The sequence below is a fragment of the Pogoniulus pusillus genome, chromosome 38 (genome assembly GCF_015220805.1).
Source record: "Pogoniulus pusillus isolate bPogPus1 chromosome 38, bPogPus1.pri, whole genome shotgun sequence".
Lineage (NCBI taxonomy): Eukaryota > Metazoa > Chordata > Aves > Piciformes > Lybiidae > Pogoniulus > Pogoniulus pusillus.
The window spans coordinates 6,089,148-6,111,476 of NC_087301.1; the positions used below are offsets into that span (position 1 = coordinate 6,089,148).

The 22,329-nt window shown below is 61.7% G+C and overlaps 2 protein-coding genes across 2 annotated transcripts; one reads left to right on the forward strand and one right to left on the reverse strand.

Moving 5' to 3' along the window:
- Nucleotides 1-693: 693 nt before the first annotated feature.
- Nucleotides 694-13,663, reverse strand: TMPRSS4 (transmembrane serine protease 4). Its single transcript, XM_064173165.1, has 13 exons — nt 13,655-13,663; nt 9,937-9,967; nt 9,749-9,862; nt 7,911-8,063; nt 7,684-7,813; nt 5,343-5,444; nt 5,212-5,252; nt 3,953-4,115; nt 3,565-3,731; nt 3,226-3,321; nt 2,938-3,077; nt 1,955-2,104; nt 694-1,120 (listed from the first exon to the last, which is right to left on the reverse strand). The coding sequence occupies exons 1-13, from the start codon at nt 13,661-13,663 to the stop codon at nt 1,109-1,111; spliced, it is 1,308 nt and encodes a 435-aa protein (XP_064029235.1). The 3' UTR covers nt 694-1,108.
- On the forward strand, nt 10,723-20,478 carry SMIM35 (small integral membrane protein 35). Its single transcript, XM_064173166.1, has 8 exons — nt 10,723-10,782; nt 10,946-11,117; nt 15,150-15,307; nt 16,318-17,045; nt 19,022-19,138; nt 19,440-19,473; nt 19,608-19,737; nt 19,928-20,478. The coding sequence occupies exons 4-7, from the start codon at nt 16,961-16,963 to the stop codon at nt 19,711-19,713; spliced, it is 342 nt and encodes a 113-aa protein (XP_064029236.1). The 5' UTR covers nt 10,723-10,782; nt 10,946-11,117; nt 15,150-15,307; nt 16,318-16,960; the 3' UTR covers nt 19,714-19,737; nt 19,928-20,478.
- Nucleotides 20,479-22,329: the final 1,851 nt, after the last annotated feature.

A 22,329-nucleotide genomic window follows, 5' to 3' on the forward strand; every position in this document is an offset into this window, starting at 1 on the left:
GGAGTGGCCTTCCAGGACCTGAAGTGGGCTACAGGAGGGCTGAGGAGGGACTATTGACAAGGTCTGGTAATGAGAGGAGGAGGAGGAGGAATGGGTTTAAACTGGCAGAGGGGAGATTGAAACTGGATGTTAGGAAAGGGTTCTTTAGAGTGAGGGTGGTGAGACACTGGCACAGGTTGCCCAGGGAGGTTGTGGAGCACAGAAGCACAGAATGTGATCTTTGATGGTATCTTTGATCACTTTCTGTGCTCCACAACCTCCCTGGAGGTGTTCAAGGTCAGGTTGGATGAGGCCTTGAGCAACCTGTTCTAGTGGGAGGTGTCCCTGCCTATGGCAGGGGGTTGGAACTGGCTGAGCTTTGAGGTCCCTTCCAACCTAATCCCATTCCATGATTTCCTCTCATCCTGTCAGCTGGTGTCTGGGTGAAGAGATCATCCTCATCCTCCTCTCCTGGGGCTGAGGCCACAGTAGGAGTCATCACCTGAAGCCAGTTTTAACATCATGCCTAACGTCCCTCTTTGTTTCCAGTCCCTTAAACCGACCCTCCCAGGAGCCTGTCTGGCTGAATGCCTGAGGTCCAGGCAGTGCTTTGGTCTGCAGCAGCAGTAGCTCGTCCATGAGAGCCAATCCCTGCCTTCTGCTGGGGAAGCAGCTCCACACAGCATGGGGTGCAGTGACAAACACCCCTGGAGCAAGAGGGACAAAGCCTCCAGAGGCTGCCTGAAAAGAACCAAACCGTTTGGTTTAATGAGACATCATCTCTGTCGGTGTGACAGCAGGGACCAAGCAGCAGCTCAGCCCCCTCCCCAGGAGCCTTCCTGCCACAGCAGGGCCAGCACAGGACAATAAATTAATCCTCCTCCGGCAGGGAGCTGGAGCTGCTCAGGTTCCACCGTGCTGCGGGTGGCTGTCGCCCCCAGCTGCCCTCTGGCCCTCGGTTGGTCTCCGATGCATCCAACCCCAGCTTCCCAGCCAGGCTTCCGGAGGCACCGCTCAGCCTTCCCTGCCCGGACATCCATCTGCCAGCTGCTGCCAGAGCAGGGGCAGCCAACGGCATAGGGACAGGGAGGGAGCTCGGGGAGAGAGGAGAGACCTGTCCCAGCAGGTCTCAGAGCTCTGACTGGAAGGAGAGAGAGAGAGAAGCAGTTCACAGTATCACAGTATCACCAAGGTTGGAAGAGACCTCACAGATCATCAAGTCCAACCCTTTAGCACAGAGCTCAAGGCCAGACCATGGCACCAAGTGCCACGTCCAGTCCTGCCTTGAACAGCTCCAGGGACGGCGACTCCACCACCTCCCCGGGCAGCCCATTCCAGTGTCCAATGACTCTCTCAGGGAAGAACTTTCTCCTCACCTCCAGCCTAAATCTCCCCTGGCACAGCCTGAGGCTGTGTCCTCTTGTTCTGGTGCTGGCCACCTGAGAGAAGAGAGCAACCTCCTCCTGGCCACAACCTCCCCTCAGGTAGTTGCAGACAGCAATAAGGTCTCCCCTGAGCCTCCTCTTCTCCAGGCTAACCAATCCCAGCTCCCTCAGCCTCTCCTCGTAGGGCTGTGCTCAAGGCCTCTCCCCAGCCTCGTTGCCCTTCTCTGGACAAGCTCAAGCATCTCAATGTCCTTCCTAAACTGGGGGGCCCAGAACTGAACACAGCACTCAAGGTGTGGTCTAACCAGTGCAGAGTACAGGGGCAGAATGACCTCCCTGCTCCTGCTGGCCACACCATTCCTGATGCAGGCCAGCATTGAGAGGGCAGCCAGAGCCAGGAGGAGAGGAGAGTCCTCAAGGAAGCCCCTCGAGGGGCTGGCTGCCTGCAGTCTCCATCCCTGCAGCCTTGCTGGGCTCCACCACTGTCATTTGCCTTCTGTGTGGAGCTGCCAAGGGGTCCCCCCAACCCTTTCCCCACTGGCCCCCCAAAACCTGTGTGGCAGAGCAGCCACGAGTGGTGCTGCACTGACCCTCCGGACGCTGTAGATCCAGTTGAGGTAGCCGCGGACGCTGGTGTAGACTCCCGGGGTGCTGGGGGTGCCACAGCCCTGGCCCCAGCTGACGATGCCCACCACCTGCCAGTGCCTGCCCAGGTAGAGCAGGGGCCCACCGCTGTCCCCCTGCCAAGGACAGACCCTCTGAGCAGGGGCTGAGGAGCTCCTGGCACGGTGCCTGCTGCCACAGTTTGCAGCCGTTCCCCAGAGGCTCTTTGATAGCATCAGAGAGTTGTTTGGGTTGGAGAAGCTCTCCAAGGTCATCCAGTCCAACCTCCAACCCAACCCCACCATGGCCACCAAACCATGCCCCCAAGTGCCAGGGCCACAGGGTTCTTGAACACCTTCAGGCATGGGGGCTCCACCACCTCCCTGGGCAGCCTGTGCCAATCCCTGACCACTCTTGCAGGCATGGGGGCTCCACCACCTCCCTGGGCAGCCTGTGCCAGTCCCTGAACACTCTTGCAGGCATGGGGACTCCACCACCTTTCTGGGCAGCCTGTGACAGTCCCTGACCACTCTTGCAGGCATGGGGGCTCCACCACCTCCCTGGGCAGCCTGTGCCAATCCCTGACTACTCTTGCAGGCGTGGGGGCTCCACCACCACCCTGGGCAGCCTGTGCCAGTCCCTGACCACTCTTGCAGGCATGGGAGCTCCACCACCACCCTGGGCAGCCTGTGCCAATCCCTGACCAGTCTTGCACCAAAGAAATTCCTCCTCCTCTCCAACCTAACTCTCCCCTGGCACAATTCCAGGCCATTTCCTCTCCTCCTATCACCTGATCCCAGGGAGCAGAGCCTAAGCCCCAGCTCACTGCAGCCTCCTCTCAGGGGAGCCGTAGAGAGCAATGAGCTCTCCCTCAGCCTCTTCTTCTCCAAACTCAACACCCTCAGCTCCCTCAGCTGCTCCTCCCCAGCCTTGACAGGCACTGACAGGAGGAGCCCAGCCCAGCCCTCACCTGGCAGGTGTCCACCCCTCCCTGGGGCAGGCCAGCACACAGCATCCTCTGGGTGACAGCGCCGTGGTAGGCATCCAGGTTGCAGCTCTCCTTATCGATCAGCCTCACCTCTGCCTGCTGCAGCGTGTCTGACAGTTTGCCTGCACAAGATAAGGCTGCTCAGAGAGGCTCCCCAGCCCCCGGGCAAGCAGGGTGCCCACCAGCTCGTCCCCTCCTGCCAGCCGTGCTGGAGGGCTCTGTCCCCATCGCAGAGGGGCACAGTGCTCACCCCTGTGCCATCCCACTCACCGTGCTCCTGCGTGTAGCCCCAGCCTATCACCCACAGGGACGTGCCTGGCACCAGCTCCTCGTCGAAGTAAGGCAAGCAGATGGGCTTGCAGCTGCCTGGAAGGGAGAGGTGAGGGGCAGGAGGTGTCTCAGGAGGCTGGTGGGGAAGGGTGCCCCTGGCTGGGGCCGTGTGCCACCTGGGCACCCAGCTCCCCACTGTACACTCAGAAGGCACCTCACACGTGGCCCTGTTCACCACCAGTTGGTGCCCACTGAGCACTGCCATTCGGGGTGCAGCTCTCCAGGGCACCAGAAGATCCTCAGGGCTCCTGCTGCAGGCAGCTGTGTGCCACATCTCACCTGAGAGCCTCAGAGGAGAGCGCAGCTTCACCAGGGCGATGTCATTGTCCTTGGGGGATGCAGGAGTGGCCTCGGCCAGGAAAACCTTCTCCACAGCCAGGGTGGCAGTGCCCGAGAGGAGGCTGGAGCCAGCCTTCACGCGCCAGCTCCGGATGATGGGGTTGTTCCTGCACGCAGACACCTCTGCCACTGCTGCCCCTTCCCCCCGACCCTGCTGTGGGCACAGGCAGCAAAGCCCTGCCCACAGCCTGCCCAGAGCTGGGCACAGTTCACTGGAGCAGACTTGAATGGCTTAGACCCAGGGGAACTCAGCCTGGCCCGGAGGAAGCGAAGCAGCCCTGGCACACGGGTGCCAGCTGAGCGGCAGGAGCAGGGAGGTGGCACTCACTTGAAGCAGTGTGCTGCTGTCAGCACCCAGCTGGGGTCGATGATGCTGCCCCCACAGATGTGCTCCTTCCTGTACTGCAGGCTGACCTGCCAGGGCCAGGTCTCAATGGCAGCAGGGCTGCCCCCCAGCACGCGTGGGGTCCTCACGCTCTCCCCGCAGTCTTCTGCCAGGCAGCCACAGAGCAAGGCTTAGCTGTGCCCTCCTCTGTCCTTGGGTGTGGGGGACAGAAGCTCCCACACCTCCCAGGTGCCTCAACCCCTTCCCAGTGACACTGCCCACATCACCTCTGGGTGGCACCCTTGGCACCCCCCTGCTCCTGTCCTCTGCCTGCACGTGGTGGGTTGCAGCTGGATGAGCTTTGAAGTCCCTTCCAACCCAACCCCTTCTATGAACCTGTGGTCCTCAGGCTTGCTCAAAGTGGTTCATAGACTCATGGAATGGGTTGGGTTGGAAGGGATCCTAAAGATCATCCAGTGCCAACCCCCATGCCATGGGCAGGGACACCTCCCACTGGACCAGGTTGCTCTAGGCCTCATCCAAGCTGGCCTTGAACACCTCCAGGGAGGCTGTGGAGCACAGAAGCACAGAATGTGATCAAAGATACCAACAAAGATCACATTCTGTGCTCCACAACCTCCCTGGGCAACCTGTGCCAGTGTCTCCTCACCCTCCCTCTCTGTGCTCCACAACCTCCCTGGGCAACCTGTGCCAGTGTCTCCTCACCCTCCCTCTCTGTGCTCCACAACCTCCCTGCCCAACCTGTGCCAGTGTCTCCTCACCCTCCCTCTCTGTCATCCACAACCTCCCTGGCCAACCTGTGCCAGTGTCTCCTCACCCTCCCTCTCTGTGCTCCACAGCCTCCCTGGGCAACCTGTGCCAGTGTCTCCTCACCCTCCCTCTCTGTGCTCCACAACCTCCCTGGCCAACCTCTGCCAGTATCTCCTTGCCTTTTCCAGCCCACCAGGGCCACCAACAGAGGTAATTTAGCAGCTAAATCCACCCACCCAGGCAGCTGTTTAGCACACCTGCCTTGGGTGCCTCCTTTCTGGGAGGTCTATGCTGCCTTAACAAGCAGCAGGGAAAGCAAATTGCTCTGATGCAAATAGTGTGGGGGCTGGGGAGGAGGAGGAGGGGGAGTGCTTGGGGTAGAGCTGAGCTGAGCTCCTGTGGGTGCAGCACAGCCCATGGGGCCATGCCAGGAACGAGGAGCTGCAGTAGCATGAGACCCTACAAGGGACAAACAGCATCGTGGCACTTACTGGAGCAGAAGAGGGAAACAACCATTCCAGAGAGGCATTTCCTGGAAGAGAGAGGGAAAAGCTGTGGCTTGGTGACCAGGTATGGCAGGAGTCAGGGCATGGTGGCTGCCCTGCACAGCCCCAGCACTCACCTGCCTGGCTCAGGCATTTGCAGGCTGCCATTGCTCAGCACAAGCTCTCGGGGAGGCAGAGGCTGCCCTGTGCCTGCTTCCTCCTCCCGGAAAGCTGGGGTGCTGCAAGACAGGAGGGCACAGTCAGCAAGCCCACCCTGGGGGGCATGGTCCCTACCAGCTGGGCACAGGTGCTGGGAGAGGACAGGCACTGGGGACTGAGCTCTGCCAGGAGCCTGGTGGCTTGGTGGGTTTGGCTCAGATGGAGCCCAAGATGGTAGAGCCCAGTTCCAAAACTTTAGGGTGTGAAGCTTCACAGGGAGGTCCCCAAGGCTTGGCTGTGCCCCCACAGAAGCTGCTGAGATGGGGAAGAAGCAGGAGCTCAGGAAGGGGATGCCAACCCTGCACCAGAGAGCAGGAGAAAGAGCCTGTTCCTTGGCACAGGGATGGCAAAAGAGGCTGGGAGCAGGATGGGAACCTGGTTCCAAAACTTTAGGGTCTGAAGCTTCACAGGTAGGTCCCCAAGGCTTGGCTGTGCCCCCAGAGAAGCTGCTGAGATGGAGAAGAAGCAGGAGCTCAGGCAGGGGATGCCAACCCTGCACCAGAGAGCAGGAGAAAGAGACTGTTCCTTGGGACAGGGATGGCAAAAGAGGCTGGGGCAGGAGGGGGACATTGGCCACAGTGCCCAGGACCAGGGACAGGAGTTCACTGAGGGGAGGGAGGCTACCCCCTGCTAGGCAGGGAGCTGTGGGCACTGCAGGGGACCTCAACGGTGCCGCTGCAGTGACCTCTGGTGACGTTTGAGGCTGATGCTCAAGGACTTGATCCCTGATTCTTTGGAGCTGCAAAATGCTGCCCTGAGCTCTGTTGGGTTCCTATCAGGACTCAAACACCAGAGGCCACCTTCTCCCTGGCGCCTGCCCCGTCCAAGTGTCAGGAGCAGGGCAGGGTGCCCCTGGGCTGGGGGGCAGAGCAAGGGACAACGGGCACAGAGCTGTGCTTACATGGGAGGCTGCCAGAGCTTCTGGCACAGAGAGCAGCCAGCTCCAAGGGACAAAGAGTGCTCTGTGGTGGGGATGGACCAAAACCATTAGGGCAGAGCTCTGAGTGCTTTATAAATACCCACAGCCCTGCTCGGGGAGAGATGGGGGAGGGGAGAGAGAGAGAGGGGTGGGTGGAGAATCACAGAACCACAGAATGAACCTGGATGGAAGAGACCTCTGAGATCATCGAGCCCAACCTAGCACCTAACCCTGAACTGAGCCATGGCATAAGTGCCTCCTGCAGCCTCCTCTTAAACACCTCCGGGGGTGGAGGCTCCACCACCTCCCTGGGCAGCCCATTCCAGTGCCAATCACTCTCTCTGCCAACAGCTTCCTAACATCCAGCCTGAACCTCCCCTGGCACAACTTGAGGCTGTGTCCACTTCTTCTGTTGCTGCTTGCCTGGCAGCAGAGCCCAACCCCACCTGGCTACAGCCTCCCTGCAGGCAGCTGCAGCCAGCAATGAGCTCTGCCCTGAGCCTCCTCTGCTGCAGGCTGCACACCCCCAGCTCCCTCAGCCTCTCCTCACAGGGCTGTGCTCCAGGCCCCTCCCCAGCCTTGCTGCCCTTCTCCAAACACCTTCCAGCACCTCAACATCTCTCTGCAATGGAGGAGCCCAGAACTGGACACAGCACTCCAGGGGTGGCCTGAGCAGTGCTGAGCACAGGGGCACAAGAACCTCCCCTGTCCTGCTGCCCACACTGCTCCTGAGCCAGCCCAGGATGCCATTGGCTCTGCTGCCCACCTGGGCACTGCTGCCTCCTCTTCAGCTCCTCTCTGCCAGCACCCCCAGCTCCCTCTCTGCCTGCCTGCTCTCAGCCACTCTGTCCCCAGCCTGTAGTGCTGCTTGGGGTTGTTGTGGCCAAAGTGTAGAACCCAATGACCAGGTTTGGGCCACAGTGCAGCCTTGCTGCTGAACAATCACTTGACCACCCACTTACGGGAAGAAACAAGTCTGTAGGCAGCAGAAAACCCAGGCCAGCTTTATGCCAAAGGCATAGACGTGCCAGGGAATCCCCCTGCTGGCACAGCCCCATCCCTTTGGAGCTGGAGATGCTCAGAGGGATGGGAATTCTGCAAGAGGAGAAAGGAAGTATCTGAGAGCTGCAGTAGGAAAAGTCAGGGGTGGCCTGAGCAGTGCTGAGCACAGGGCAGAAGGACTGCCCTGGTCCTGCTGCCCACACTATTGCTGATAGAGGCCAGGATGCCCTTGGCCTTCTTGGCCACCTGGGCACACAGCTGCCTCACGCTCAGTCAGCTGTCGACCCCCAGGTCCCTCTGTGCCTGTCAGAGCAGGTGTGGAGGAGGCAGCCACATACCTCCTGTAGCCCATTTGCTCACAGGCTGCTCTGGCCAGCCCCAGGTTGAAGTGGTCGTAGCAGACGCAGGACCAGGCTCCGGTGCGGCTGTTCAGCACCTGCAGGATGGACCTGTCCTTGGAAACGCGAGCTGGGGACAGACACGAGGCCAGCGTCGGCTACAGCAGGCAGAGGCTTGCTGCAGCATCCAGCCCCTCCCGAGCTCTAGCAGAGGCTCCCGGACTCACCCTCGGCTGGGGGCCCCTCAGGGACCCACTGGGGGCAGTTGGCCTCGTCCTCGCCCTGCAGGCAGTCCAGCTGCCCGTCACACACCTGCTGCAGCCGCACCAGCTTCAGGGGCTGCTTGCAGAAGAAGTAGTGGTGGTCCAGGTAGACCTTGACTGGAGGGAATTATGGGATGGGAGAGGTTGGAAGGGACCTCCAGAGATCATCCAGGCCAACCTCCACGCCAGCGCCCACCTGGAAGCTGGGACAGGGGTGGCACAGCCTCCCTTGCTTCCTAAACATCAGCCCCACTGGGCTTCACCTGCCACCATCCTGGCAGAGAGATGGGCTTGGGGATGGGCTGTGGCTAGAGATGCCCGTGGCTAGAGACGTGCGGGCATCGTGCCCCATCCCTGCAGTCTGGCACTACAGGTCCTCACCACAGCCAGGTCAGTAACTCCCATCTCAGCACTGAGCTGTGCCAGGGGGCCTGGAGCACCCCAGCACAGCAACATCCACGGTGCATCCCTGCCCAGCAGTGGGTAGCAGGACTCTGCATCCTCTGAGGGCTGTGCCAGCCCTGGCTGGCAATGCCAGCTGCCAGGTGGGCTGTTCAATCCAGTTTGCTCTAATCTCACCATCGTGGAGAGGGTGTCACGCGCCCCAGCTGGTTACTGCTGCCATGGCTGGGTGGAGACAGCCCCAGGGCAGTGCTCCCCTTGCCATGCCCAGAGCTTGATGGAGGAGTGTGGGCACTCAGAGCCCAACACAGCTCTGCTCTGGCACCGCATTGCAAAGCCAAGCCCCAGGAGGGTGATGCATGAAGCCATCCTGCCGTGGAGCCGAGACAGTGCTCAGCATCCCCCTTGGCCATCATGCCAGTGCCCACCTGAAAGGCCAGGGCACAAGGGGACTCTGTGCCTGTGTGCCCCGGGGCAGTGCAGCTGGGCCAGCTGCCCACACGCCCCCTTCACTCCCTCCCTGGCTGCTGGTGAAACTGCTGCTGGCTGCGGAAAACAAGCAGCAGGGAGGGGGCTTGGAGAGGCCTCTGCTGCAGCCAGCACAAAGCCCTTCTGTGCTGTGCTGCTCAGGGGGTGCTCTTCCCTCCTCCCCAGCCTGCCTGCTGGCACTGCCCAGCACACAGGGGCAGTGTGGGAGTCAGAACGTGTAGGGGTTGGAAGGGACCTCCGGAGATCATCCAGGCCAATCCCCTGCCAGAGCAGGACCACCCAGGGCAGGGCACACAGGAACACATCCAGAAGGGTCTTGAAAGTCTCCAGAGGAGGAGGCTCCACAGCCTCTCTCTGGGCAGCCTGCTCCAGGGCTCTGCCACCCTCACACCAAAGAAGTTTCTCCTCATGCTGAGCTGGAACCTCCTGGGCTCCAGGTTGTGCCCATTGCTCCTTGTCCTGTCACAGGACAGCACTGAGCAGAGCCTGGCACCTTCTCCTTGTCCCCACCCTTCACATCTGTATGAGCATTGCTCAGATCCCCTCTCAGGCTGCTCTTCTGCAGGCTAACCAGCCCCAGGGCTCTCAGCCTCTCCTCCTCACACAGCTGTTCCAGTCCCTTCATCATCCTCACACCCTCCACTGGACACTCTCTAGTCTACCCCTGCCCCTCTGGCACTGGGGAGCCCAGCCCTGGGCACAATCCTGCAGCTGTGGTCCCAGCAGGACGGAGCAGAGAGGGAGGAGAACCTGCCCTGCCCTGCTGCCCACACTGGCAAAGGGGAGCCGAGCACCAAGCAGGCTCAGGGCTGGATCTGGGGGGGCTCAGCAAGGAGGTGGCTAAGCCCTGGGGCCAGGACGTGTTTGCTGAGCCAGGAAGGGGAAAGAGGAAAGGAGGGAAGGAGCCGTACCCAGGAACCCGACCATGACCAGGCAGGCGAGGCTGAGCACCACGGCCAGGACCGGGATGCCGATGCGCTTGAGGGACTCCCGCGCCGTGGAGGGTTTGCGCCGTGTGCTGGGACCTGCAACACAGAGGAGCGTGGCCCCGCGTCTCCTGGCAGAGCCTGGCACCACCCCCGGCCCCCGCGGGCATTACCTCTGCCATTCAGCCGCTCGGAGGCGAAGTCCTGCAAAGCAGAGGGGAAAGGCAGAGTCACTCAGAGCCACCCCAGCTGCAAACGTGGTTGGCAGGTGGGAAGGGTCTGTGGCAGCCTGGCCAGCTGGTGATTCCTTGTGCCAACTCCCGTGCCCGGCACACTGCTAACATGAGCACCCTGGGCAGGGCAGCCCAGAGGAAGCAGAGGGGGCAGGGATGGAGCCTGCTTTCTCTTTGGCTTGCTTGAAGCCCACCGGGAGCAGCCCAGAGGAAGCAGGGGGGGCAGGGATGGAGGCTGCTTTCTCTTTGGCTTGCTTGAAGCTCGGCAGTGGAACTGCTTCAACCCACAGCTGAGATTGAGTGAGAGGTGCCAGGCATGGAGGTGGCACCAGGGATTGGCACGTCCTGGTGTGACAGCACACGGCTCTGCTGCCACCTGGGGTCACCGGTCCCGTTGTTCCAGTGGGCACCACCAGTGACTGCGTTGTCGAGCTGATGGCTTTGGTGCTCCGGAGGCTGAAGCAGTCACAGGCGTTATGAGTGTGGCACTTTCCTTTGTGCCAACAAACTCTGAGCCCAAATCCAGACGCCTGCAGGGCTGTGCCGCTCAGATCCTTCAGCTGGCTCAGCCTGGGGTCAGAAACCGAGCAGCAGAACCCGAGTCCTCCTGGAGAGGCTGCTGGAGAAACCAGCCCAGCCCATGGGAACAAGGCAGGGAGGGTTGGGCTGTGCCGCTGCTAGGACACGCAGCAAACACAGCCCTGCTGGCAGCCAGGGCTGGATGAGGCACAGATCCCCCCCTCGGCTCCTCTGAACCCTTCTGCTGCCGTCACCTCCCTCTGAGAGGTGCCCACCTGCAGTGGGAAAGGTCCTGGGGGCTGCTCCAGCCGTTGCTGAAGGAGCTGCCCCTGTCCGTGGTGGAAGGGTTGCTGCTGGGCAGGGATAAGAGCTCCCTGGGGGGGTGGGGGTTCAGGTGGAGGTTGTCCATTTCTGTTGCCCTGTTTTTCAGCTGTGCTTGTGCCACGCTGCTGAGCTGTCTCCTGGTAGCCTGCAGCTTGAAAGCCTCCTCCTGGCCTGCTGAAGTGGTGGAAAGCAGCACAGTTCTCTTCCCTTCAGTGCCCTTCCAGTCCTGAGCAAGCTCTTTCCTCTTCTGCTGCTGCTTCTGGACTCCACCACGAGAGGTAAGAGAGAGCTTTTCTTGCAGGGCTTCTACCCAGCAGGAGCAGAGGTAAGGGAGATCCAAACCACTGCAAGGAGCCCAGGGGTGCAGGTGCACAACTCAGAAGGATTCTGAGGTTGGAAGCCTCTGCTCCTGGCTGTGAAGCTCCAGGCTGGAGACGTTTGTTTGCTGTCTCACAGGAGAGCAGAGGCTCCCTGGGGCTCAGTCCCCTGCCGAACAGTGGTGGGGTGAGGCCAGGAGGCTGTGGGCAGGCTGAGCTCCAGCTGCAGGGTGGGTAGAAAGGAGTGGTGGAGCCCTCCCTCTCCAGGTGGCTGTGGCTGGGCAAGTTGAGCCAGGCACAAGGTCTCCAGCAGCAGGGTTCTGCAGGCAGGTGCCAAAGCATTGTTTGTGAGCTCACACATCAGGAGCTGCCAGCTCAGCCTCCGCTGCCCCATCACAGCCTCGTCTGTGGCTGCAGTTTTGGCTGCTTCTCTGCCTGGGAACAAGGAGGACCAGAGCTGGCAGTGCTGGGGGCTTGTGGCTGTGCCCAGCATGCAGCCCTCTGGCTCTTCTGAGGAGGTGCTGGGGGCCTTTTGCCAAAGAGCTGGGCTGAGCTGGCATCAGTGCCAAGCATGAGCACATTGTGACTGGTGCCCAGCCCCTCCATGGGCTCTGCACAGACCCTCAGGTATTCTTGGCTCCTGTGAGGACACTCCAGAGCCACCAGGGTGTCCCAGCTTCAGATGGGCTCCTGGCAGCATGGAGCCCAGCTCCTGGTGGCACAGAGTCTGGGGCCTGCTGGAAGCAGGGTGGGAAGGGGAGAGTGGCTGCTGGACCTCCCATCTTGGCTGCCAGGCTTTCTCCATGGCACCTGGAGCATGCAGGAGCCCTGGGAGTTTTGTAACACCAGTTCTGCTGCTCCCAAACACCTCCCACGGCCTGCAGCACAGCCAGCTGAGGGCACGTGGGGCTGCTCCTTCCTCATGCTGACCTCTTGTGTCACCACGGACCTGGACTGGGCATGACCTGGATAATGGGATCCTAACGGTTCCTGAAGGAATAGTGCCAGGGACCTGGCCATGACAGCTCCCCCAGGCTCTGTGGCATGGCTGAGGGGCACTGCTGCTGCCCTGCCTGCCCATAAACTGGCTGTACCAGTGCCCATCACATCTAGTGCCAGGCTCCTTTCTGACAGCCCTGTGCAGGCCTGGCATGGATGTGGGTGGGAGGGATGATGATGTGGTGCTGGCCACCAGCTCACACAGAGAAGCTGCTGCCCATTATTGGGGGTTCATTGGCACTTTCTTCAGTCCTCCCTCATTTCAAACAGAGCCACAGCTTGGCACTGCCCCAGGTTCAGTTCAAACAAGGCAAGAGCTGTGCCAGCTCCTGCATGGAGTGGGAGCACCTGAGCTGGAGAACTCAAAGCTGCCCTAACTTGCTCTTGGAAACACTTCAGTGCCACCATGGCCACTCTGCCCCCACTCTGTGCAGGTGGCAGCCCATAAGCCATGGACTCCTGATGCAGTGCTGCACCTGTGCCAGCTGCTCAGGCCTGGGCAGCTGGGGTGTGCTTGGGCTCTTCCCTTTGCCCTCTGTGATGTGTGGCTGAAAGATGCTGTGGGGCACCAAGTAGCTGTGCCAGCTGCTCCTGGTTGAGGGCAGGGGGCATCATAGAATCAGAACTGTCAGGTAGGAAAAGCTCTCTAAAGTCACCTGAGTCCATCCAGCAGCCCAACCCCACCATGGGCACCAAACCATGTCCCCAGGTGCCACAGCCACAGGTTTCATGAGCACCTCCAGGGATGTTCCTGTACAGAGCCCAGCTCCAGCAGGTTCAGGGTGCCCAGATCCAGGGCTCTCTGCCTGGCTGCAGGGGAGTTGGAGCTGTCACTGCATGCAGGAGGGTGAAGTCCCCACCTGGCAGGGGATGATGTCCCCATGGATGGCTGGTGGAGGGTTTTGCCGTGCCCAGAAAGATGGGCCATGCATGGCTGCCCTCTGCCAAGGAAGCCTTGTCCTCCTAGGGAGGGGCTGCATGCCAGGCTGGGGTTTGGTGGCCATGGCTTTGCTTGCAAAAGGCACTGTGGGAAGCTGAGCATGTCCCTTGTGCCGAGCAGAGGGACTGGCAGTGCCCTGCTGAGGGCATGGGCACCAGGCTCTTGCCCAGCCCCTCCTTGGGGTAGACAAGACCTTCCAGAAGGGCACATTGTCCTGGCAGGGCACTCCTGTGAGGTGTTGCCTTACTTGTCTGCTTTTAGTCCACAGGGAAACGCGAGGGCAGGAGCTCATGGGCACAGGCAGTGCCACCTCTGACAGGCATGGAAAGGGCTGAGCTGAGAGCAGTTGTTCCCTGTCCGTGTGCCACGGGGGTCTGGCATCAGGGAGCAGCAGCTGGGCAGCCTCATGGCCTCTGACCTGCTCCTGGCAGAGCTGAGCTGTGACAAACCCCAGCCCTGGGGTGTGTGAGGTCCTGGCTGCCCACTCTCGGGGTGAGGGGCTGGGGAGTTGGCACGCAGGGCTGGGGCAGGGCAGCGGGCAAAGCTGTTGGTAACTCACCATGTTCATCCAGCCCTGAGGTGGTCTTCTGGCCTGCAGAAACCCAGGGAATATCCTCCAGTGGGGTCTCCTTGACGCCCAGGGAGCCAGGGGCCGGCGATGGTGCCTGGCACCCTTGTGGCTGTGCCGCCTCTGCCCGCTGGGTGCCTGAGTGCGGGGCAGGAGCTCCCGAGCACGCCTTAAAACCCACCCCGGGAGTTGTGAAAGAGGAGTTGCGATTCGCTCTGTAACCCAACACCGCTGTGCCAGCCCCGGCACCAGCCCCGGCACCAACCTCCTCAGCATCTGCCCCTGCAGGGTGACTCACCCGCGGAGCTGCTGTCACCAGGGAGCTTATCAGGAGTGACCTGACTGACGGAGCAGGATTCTTCCTGCTCCTCTGCCGGTGGCAAGAGGAGAGGAGGGCAGCATCGCTCCGTGCCCGTCCCTTCCGCCTGGCACTGGGGTGTTTTCAAACAGAGGGTTCGGTAGGTGGAGGAGGAAAGCAGAAGGGTTTACACAGGAGGTTGCAGGGCTGTGACGTGCTCCTGGGCTCTGGGGTCACTCGGTCTGTGTGGCCCTGCCCAGCCCTAGGTCTTGGCTGGCAGGGGCTCCTGGCAGTGCCAGCGTGAAGAGAAGGGGAGAGCAGGCAGGTTCCCGTGGCAGTTTACCTCTGGGGCTGTGGGCAAGGGTCCCACTCTGCCTATTAGCTGCTGCCCTGGCCAGGCTGCATGGAGTCATTGCTCCACAGAGGGAGCAAGGTGCCCACCCCCTGCCCAGTGACTGTGACAGTGGGAGCGCTGGCAAGCTGGGCAGAGGTCTGAGCATGGCCTCCCAGAGTCCCTTACCTGTCTCTGGGACAAACCTCCCTCTTTGCCCCCAGTGCTGTGGCAGCTCTGACTGCCTGTTCCCACACCCCTGGGGTGCTCCAGGGCTGCTCATGGGCCCTGGTCTATGTAGGTGCTCAGGACTCAGTGCCCAGGCTGGCGATGCGCAGGGCTCAGCGCCCAGGCTGGCTCTGCACAGGGGGAACAGTGGTGCAAGCTCGGGTATGGCTGTGCCCCCTCTCACAACTTCCTGTCCCTCTGCAGAGCAGCTACCCTGGCTTGGAAGAGCTCGCTGAAGCTGCCCGAGGCGGGGCTGGCAGGGGGGGATGGGCAGAGGGGCTCTCGCAGGCTCCACGCCCTGCTTTGGCAAGGTGCTGTGCCCGTGGGCAGGTGCCGGAGCTGCCCGTGGAGCTGATCCCCTCCCTGATGCAAAGGTGGTCTCAGAATGGCCGTGGGAGGAAGAGCAGCTTGCTGTGGCTGCAGGGTGGGCATCCCAGCTTGGGTGTGCTGGAGCCCCTGGCCCCAGCTGGGCAAAGACAGGGTCGGGTTGCGGGTTGGGGTCATGGAGTCTGTGGGCTGATGCCAGGGCTGATGCCAGGCTTGCTGGCAGCTGGCTGGAAAGGCTGGAAGTGGTGGGTGTGCAGGGCTTGCAGAGCTGCCAATTACCCTCTCCTCCTTCTCTAATCAAGCATTCCCAACGGTCTGGAGAGCTGCTGCTGCTGCCAGGGCTACACACGGTGCCAACTGGGAGACTGCAGAGCATCCTGGACCTGCACCTCCTTGCCTGGGGAGCCCAAGATGATACAACCCTAATTGGGCATCCTGGCATCTGCCCGTGGGTTTGCAGGTATGGAACACCCTCCTCAGCCTCACTGGTGAGGGTCCAGTCACCTCAGGAGGTGTGGGAACCTTGGCAGGTTGCAGCCTCAGCTCCTGCCCATGTGATGCCCAGTGACTGCAGGATGGAGGGTGGGCAGTGGCAGCTGGCAGATCCAGTGGCACACTTCGTGCAGGAGGGTTCCCAGTGCCTCTGTGGGAGCTTTCAGCTTGCAAACTGGCCTAAGGGGCTATGTGTGACCCTGGCATGGCACAGTGGGTGCTGGCAAGGGGCAGCCCAGGCAAATGGCTGAGTGGGCACTTGATGCAGCGTGAGGAGCAGCACGGTGGAGTGAGCTCCTGTGCAGCCTGGGCATGCCTGGCCCCACTGCCATGGCAGAGAGAGCAGCTCAGGAGCATTGGCAGCGCAGAAGGTGGCACGGCTGGGAGCAGCTCTTCCCCTCGGAGGGTGAGGAAGGCCTTGAGGAAGCAGCTGAGGTTGAGGAGGTTATGTCACAGCTGCTGTGCCTTCGGGGCTCTGCTTCCTGGAGTGCGGCTGCGGGTCCTGCCCGGTGCCCTGCCCTGACCTCTCCTGCCTGCAGCCCTGGCATGACGCAGCCTTCCGGGCACCACGGCTCCGTCTAGGTCAGGCAGGGGCCAGGCAGGGCTGGCTCAGGGTTCTGCACAGCCTCCCGGAGCCCTGTGGGCATCCATCCTGTCCCCTGTTCTGCCCAGTCAGGACCAGTCCCAGGCACTGCCAGGCACTTGGGGTCTACAATGAGCATAATCCCCTCTGCACCAGCCAACAGCCCAACAGGTACCAGGCGTTGCCCCTGGGACCTGGCACTGAGATGTTCCTAGGAAGAGCTGCTCAGGTGCTTGGCTTCTGCTTTGGCTGCTCTGTGCCAGTCACAGTGGGGCATGGCACAATTGGAGGCTGTGCCAGGCAAACCATGCACAAAGTGGGGAGGGATTTGGCCCCTGGCTGCCTACTGTCCAGTCTGTTCATGGTTCCTTATCTTTGCCACCTTCCACCTGCAGCCACAGGAGACGTTTTCCCCTCCTCCAGCAAGCAGCTGGTGAGTGCCACCCACCCCTGTGGCTCAGGCTCTGAGTGGGTGATGGAACACAGCTGTAAGTGCTTCTTGCTGGGAGGTGTCTGGCTGGGGGCAGAGGGTGGGGAATGGCCTCTTCACCCTGGGCTCCTGCTGCCCTCCTCCTGGGGGCAGAGGGTAATAATCTCTGTGGGCATCCCTCAACTCCCAGGCCTCTGCTCTGTGTGCCACCCTGCCCCCCTCCTGGCTGCTGCTCTATGCCAGGAGGTGGCAGTCAGAGGACATAGCCATCCTGCCAGGGTGTCCCTGCCCTTTGGGCTCCCAGTACTACCAGTTCAGCCTCTGGCAGGGTGCCTGTCCCTACCAGCACCAGGAAGGCAAAACTTCCCACACAGCCAGGCACTGTGCCCACCCTGTGCTGGTAAGGAGGCTGGGCAGGACTGGGAGCAGCCATCCCGGGCTGGGGCACAGCAGTTGTGCTCTCCACTGCAGGAGTGATGTCTGCTGGAGCTCCTCTGCTTTCTCCCTTGGAACCAGTTGAACCAGTGGGTGAGGACCAGTGCCCAGCCTTGCTGTGGCACCGCTGGTGAGGCAGCTGTGTCACCCAGAGAGGAGGGGACAGGCAGGACATGCCTGGCTCCAGCACACACCCAGCTCTGCTTCAGCTCCCACCCAGCTCCTGTGGCACTGCTCTGGGCATGGACCCCCGGGCAGGTGAGTCAGTGGTGGCTGTTTCCTTCCCTTAGGGAGCAGAGCTGGGCATGTTCTGTGGCACAGGCCTGGCAAGCCCTCTGTGGAGATGAGGCTTGGCTGCTGCTGGGGCTCTGCCTCGCAGGCATCTGGCTGGACGTGAGGACATCTGCTCCTGAGGGTGTCGGGGCAGGGAGTGCCACCCATGCGCGGCACGGGGCAGGGGCTGGGCACGAAGCCATCACCCTCCCACCAGTGCCAGGCGTGGGGAGAGGGCAGTTTCGGCAGCAGCTGATTCAGGGAGCTGTTGCACCACGCTCCTGCCCCGCAGCTCCGGCCGTGACTCACGCCCGCACCGCACTGCCCGACCTCTCCCGTGCCACCCTCTCCTGGGCTCCCGGCTGCTTCCCTGCCCGGCAGGAGCCTTGGCTGCCCACACGCTGGCCTCCCGAGCCCTGCCATGAGGGCCTGGCAGAGGGACGGGCGGGCGGGCCGGTGCCGGCGGGCTGGCAGCGCGGTGCCCTGCGGCGTGGGGTGCCCTGCGGCGCGGGGTGCCCGGCAGGTGGGGCAGGGCTGCGGCTGGGCTGTGTAAACGCTGTGACCACAGGGGAAATGTCCTCACTCCGCAGGCATCTCTAAATTTAGCTCCTCTGAGCTCACCCTTTTCCGCTGCCACCTCGCTCCTGATGCTGCAGGGCACAGCACCCAGGATCCGTGCCCAGCACATGCCCTGCCCTCTCTGGCGGGCACCGTGGGGCTGACTGTGCCCCAAGCGCTCTGCACAGGCAGGAGGGCACTGCAGGGCCAATCAAGTGCCAGGGTGGTGGCAGAACATGTTGTCTCCTGCTGGGCACAGCTCTGGCTGCTGTGCCCACCACCATGCTGTGTGCTTTTTGCTGGTGGGCTGCACTGGCACTAAGCGGGCAGTTTACTGTTCAGGGGGGCCCTGTGGGGGTAGTGGGGTGCAGGTGGGCGTGCAGGGGGGGCTGTACCCACTGTGGCAGCAGTCCAGGGTCTGGGATGGTGTCGGCTGAAGGGTCTGTGAGAGCAGGAGATGGCAGCAGCTGGGCAGGGGTGATTGGCAGCGCTGGGTTAAGGAGTGGACTCGATGATCTCAAACCAACCCAAAGCATCCTGCAGCTCCTCTGATGCCCAGCTCCTGCTGTGGGTTGTGTGGGATATGCCCTGTGCAGGGCACAACCTGTCAGCAGCAGAGAGGTGGCTGCTATGCCAGGGCGCTTTGCTGTCCCTTTGGCAGTGCCAGGAGTGTTTGCTGGCACTGAACTTCATCAGCCTCTGGAGCGTGGGCAGGAGAGATGGGAGAGATGCAGAGGTCCTGCGCGGCCCTGTCGATGTCTGATGCCAGCTGCTTGCCCTGACAGATGGCATCCTCTAGAGGGAACTGCCAGACCAGAAACGGGGCTGTGCCAGGACCGACTGGCATGAGGCGCTGCGCGGCCGCGGGAGCGTTGGCACAGCCACAGCCGCGGCGCCTGCCTGCGCTGCGCTGCTGGGAAGAGTGTGCACGGAGCAGCAGCAGGGGCAGTGGCATCACCAGGCTGGGCAGCCCCCAGCCCGCCACGATGCGAGGGACCCCACGCACGCCTGGGGGCTGGGCGAGCTGCCAGTAAGCGCAGGAGTGGGACCAGCAGCGAAGCCTGCTTCTGGGCTCCTCTTTGCACCCTTCCTTCCCTGCTTAGGGGCAGTAGGTTGCCCTCACTCCTCTCTGGGTTCCCTACCCAGGTCACCATCCCTCCTGCCAGCTCCCTCGGGCACAGCAGAGGTGGTGACTGCAGCCAAGATCCCAAGTTTCCAGCCCGAGGCTTTCAGGGTAGCAGAATCCTCAGCAGCCTGGCAGAGCACAGTCCCCACACACGACACGGACAGAAGAGGGCAGAGGGCTGTGCCCCACGGCTGCCCTGTGCCCCCCAGGGGATGGTCAGACCCCCCTGCTCCCAGGGGTGTTTGTCTGCAGAGCCTTTTCTCCTCCTGCTTTCCAGGGCAAGAGTCCTTCAGTGTCCTGGGCACTGCCCTGGCTGCGGGGCTGGGCTTGCTGATCCTGCTGCTCCTGGGCTACACCTTCGTCAGGTGGTGCCAGCGGGGCCAGTGCTGCCGTGGTGAGCATGGGCAGGCCTGGGGGTCGGGCAGCAGTGGGCAGGTGATGCCCAGAGGCAAAGGCTGCAGGGCCTGGGATGTGGGGAGCACCCCTGGTGTTTCCTGGCCCCTGTGGGACCCCCATGCAGGGTGGCTCTGGGATGAGCTGGAGGTGAGCCGAGGCCAAGGAGGGGGCTGCAGGCTGATGTCCTGCTGAGGCTGCCTGCCCTGCCCACCCCCACAACCCTGCCCAGACTCGTGGCAAAGCAAAGGTGAGCTCATGGCACCACACACCTCTGACCTCTCTCCTTCCCACCTCCCCAGACCCCGACTTTGTCTTCAGCCTCTACCACACACGGTGAGTGGGGACCTGGGGTGGGCTGAGTGTTCCCTTTGCATGGTGCCAAAGTGCTGCCAGCCCTTACCAGTGCCAGAGCTGGCAGGGGCTGGCGCAGGGCAGGCAGCTCACTGATGCCTGTGCCATCCCTGCAGCGGGCTGGGGGCAGTGGCAGTGGAGCTGGTGCCACCGTTCAGCATCAGTGGAGCACTGAGTGGGGCTGACAAGGGCTATGAGCCCTTCCACAGCCAGGGGCATTGAGGCAGGAGCCAGGCTGGCATGGAGGTAGGACAGCACTCTGCTCCTTCCTGCCCACTGCTGGGTGAGCAGGTCCCTGGCACAGCCCATGGTGCAGCCTTGTGCCTCCTGCTCATCGCAGCTGTCCCTGGGACAGCCCCAGGGTTTTTCCTGGAGAAGTCCTCTCCTGACTGTGGGGTGCTGAGGCCTTCCCCTGGGCTCTGCTTTCATTTCACAGGTCCACAGATCTCATTGCGTTGGAAGGAACTACCCAAGGGCATCTTGTCCAAGCCCCTGCAGGCAGCAGGGACACCTCCAGCAAGGCTGAGCTTGAATGTAGGGACGGGAACACAGCCACAGCCCTGGACAGCCTGTGCCAGTGTTTCTCACCACCCTCACTGTGCACAACTCCCTCCTGATGTCCAACCTAAATCTGCCCTACTCCAGCTCTCCCCATGCAGGCTTTAGGTTGTGTTTCCTCCTCCATACCCTGCTGCCCTTGTGCTGATGTTAAAGGTGGCTCAGAGTGACCTCTTGCACCCCTTCCCTGTGCTGGTCACCGTCCCTGTTCCTTGGAAACAGAAAGAGCAACCAAAACCAGCCCAGGGGAACTCCTCTGCTCTTGCTTCTGCAAAACCCAGCCCCCCCAAAGGCTGGAGTCTACTGAAACTACCTCTGCAGCTTCTGGTTTCAAAAGAGCTTCTCCACTCATTCCCTGCAGCTGCATTTCTCTTGCTGACCCTCCCTGGTGCCAGCTGCCTTCCATGTGCTGATGCCCTGGCACAGCCTCCACTCCTTTGAGCCAGGACAAGAGGGAGCTGCCTTACCTCAAGCTTCCTCAGGATGCATAGTGGAGAGCAAATCCTCTTTCCCCACAGCTCAGAGATGCTCCTTGGGACCAGCTGCCTGCATCTCCAGGACACCTTGGGCCAGGCTCTTGGTGCACAGGGCAGGGGGAGTGCGAACAAGCAGCTGGGCAAAGAGCCCCAGAACTGCCAGGTTGGTTTTGTGCAGCAGGGGGAAAGGCCCTAAGGAACTGAGAGTGCTGCAGACTTCCCTCCTCAGGCAAGCATCTGGACCAATGTGGGAATTTGTGCTCTGCACTCCCAGGGCAAGGAAACACCTCAGAAATTCCCTCTGGACTTTCTTGTAGCTTCCTCCTGCCCAGCGACCTTCACCTTTGGCAGAGCTGTGGAAGTGCCTGGAGCACAAAATCAGCCCTGGAAAGTTGCTTTGGCCCTCAGAAAGCAGACAGGGATGGATGAGGCACTGAGGCTTTGAGGCTGCTGCTTTGCAACTCAGAAGGAAAAGGAAGAGAGAAACTCAGGAGTCCACACAGGGGTGTGCAAGGAACCCCTAGAAGCATGGAGTGGGTTGGGTTGGAAGGGACCTTCAAGATCATCCAGTTCCAACCTCCCTGCCATGGGCAGGGACACCTCTCACTGGCACAGGTTGCTCAAGGTCTCACCCAGCTTGGCCCCAGGGAGGGAGTGGTAAGATGGGAGTGAAGAGTCTCAGTCTCTCAGCAGGGAGCTGCTGGCCAGCCACAAGCCCCTTCCTGCTCTTCTCGCTTGCTCCCTGGGATAGGACAAGCAGCAATGGATGGAAGCTGCAGCACAGCAGGTTCCAGCTCAGCACAAGGGGGAACTTCTTGCCTGGAAGGCTCCCAGAGCCCTGGCACAGGCTGCCCAGAGAGGTTGTGGAGTCTCCTTCACTGGAGCCTTTCCAGGTCTGTCTGGATGTGTTCTGTGTGCCCTGAGCTACATTGAATGGTGCTGCCCTGGCAGGGGGGTTGGACTGGATGATCTCTTTGGATCCCTTCCAACCCCTGACATCCTCTGGTCCCTTCCCCAGTGCTGCTCCTCACAGGGTCTGTGCAGGGCTGGGGGCTCTGTGGCTATGCTGTGGGAGATGTGCAGCACTTGCAGAGGGTCCATGCTGGGGCAGAAAAGGTGATGGCAGGGGAGGGCAGCCCCTCGCTGGGACAGCCAAGGTGTGGTGATCCCTGCTGGAGGAGGAGCAGGAGGAGGTTGCTAGCAGGAGGCCTTGGAGCCGCTGGGCTGCGGCTGGAGCCAGGCAGTGTGAGCATCTGGGAACAGCGAGCGGCGCTGCTCTGGCTCCACAGCCAGCCTGTGGGGGCTGTGCCTTTCGGACACTCATCTGCCTTTGCTTGAAAGGAGGAGGGCCCTGAGGAGGAGGGAGATGTGACCTCTTGGCCACTCAGCTGCCCCTCGACCGCCCTCGAAGCCTTTAGTGGTGAGCAGAGACCGGCAGTGCCCAGCACTGAGCAGGATCCGACGGCAGAATTGACAGGGGGTCGCAAGAGAGACAAACTCCCTCCTGCCTTGTGCCTCTCTGCTGCAGAGGAGCTGCCAAAAACAAACAGGGGGAAAGCCCCAACCCCCAAAACACCCAGAGGCAGAGGAGGTGGTGGAAGGGTGAGGCAGGAGGATGCTCACAGCTGGCATGGGTGGCACCATCGCAGCGGGCACCCAGCATGTGTGACACGGGGAGCAGGGCAGCGTTGGATGTGCCAAAGGAGAGGCAGCAAAGCACCATGAGCCCTTCTGCCTGCTCTGATTCATGCCTTCAGCTCAAGAGAAGCACTCCCCAGGCTGGTTTTCCATCAGCAGCTCACTG

Bases quoted from the DNA above. Each gene is read 5' to 3' on its own strand.
- TMPRSS4 (XM_064173165.1), bottom strand. The intron at 3,322-3,564 runs GTGAGATGTGGC...TCTCCCTTCCAG, and splicing joins CTCTCCTCTGAGGCTCTCAG to GCAGCTGCAAGCCCATCTGC. The intron at 3,078-3,225 runs GTGAGTGGGATG...TATCTTGTGCAG, and splicing joins GGGCTACACGCAGGAGCACG to GCAAACTGTCAGACACGCTG.
- SMIM35 (XM_064173166.1), top strand. From the start codon at position 16,961: ATGCCTGGCTCCAGCACACACCCAGCTCTGCTTCAGCTCCCACCCAGC. The intron at 17,046-19,021 runs GTGAGTCAGTGG...CCTGCTTTCCAG, and splicing joins GGGCATGGACCCCCGGGCAG to GGCAAGAGTCCTTCAGTGTC. The intron at 19,474-19,607 runs GTGAGTGGGGAC...CCATCCCTGCAG, and splicing joins TTCAGCCTCTACCACACACG to CGGGCTGGGGGCAGTGGCAG.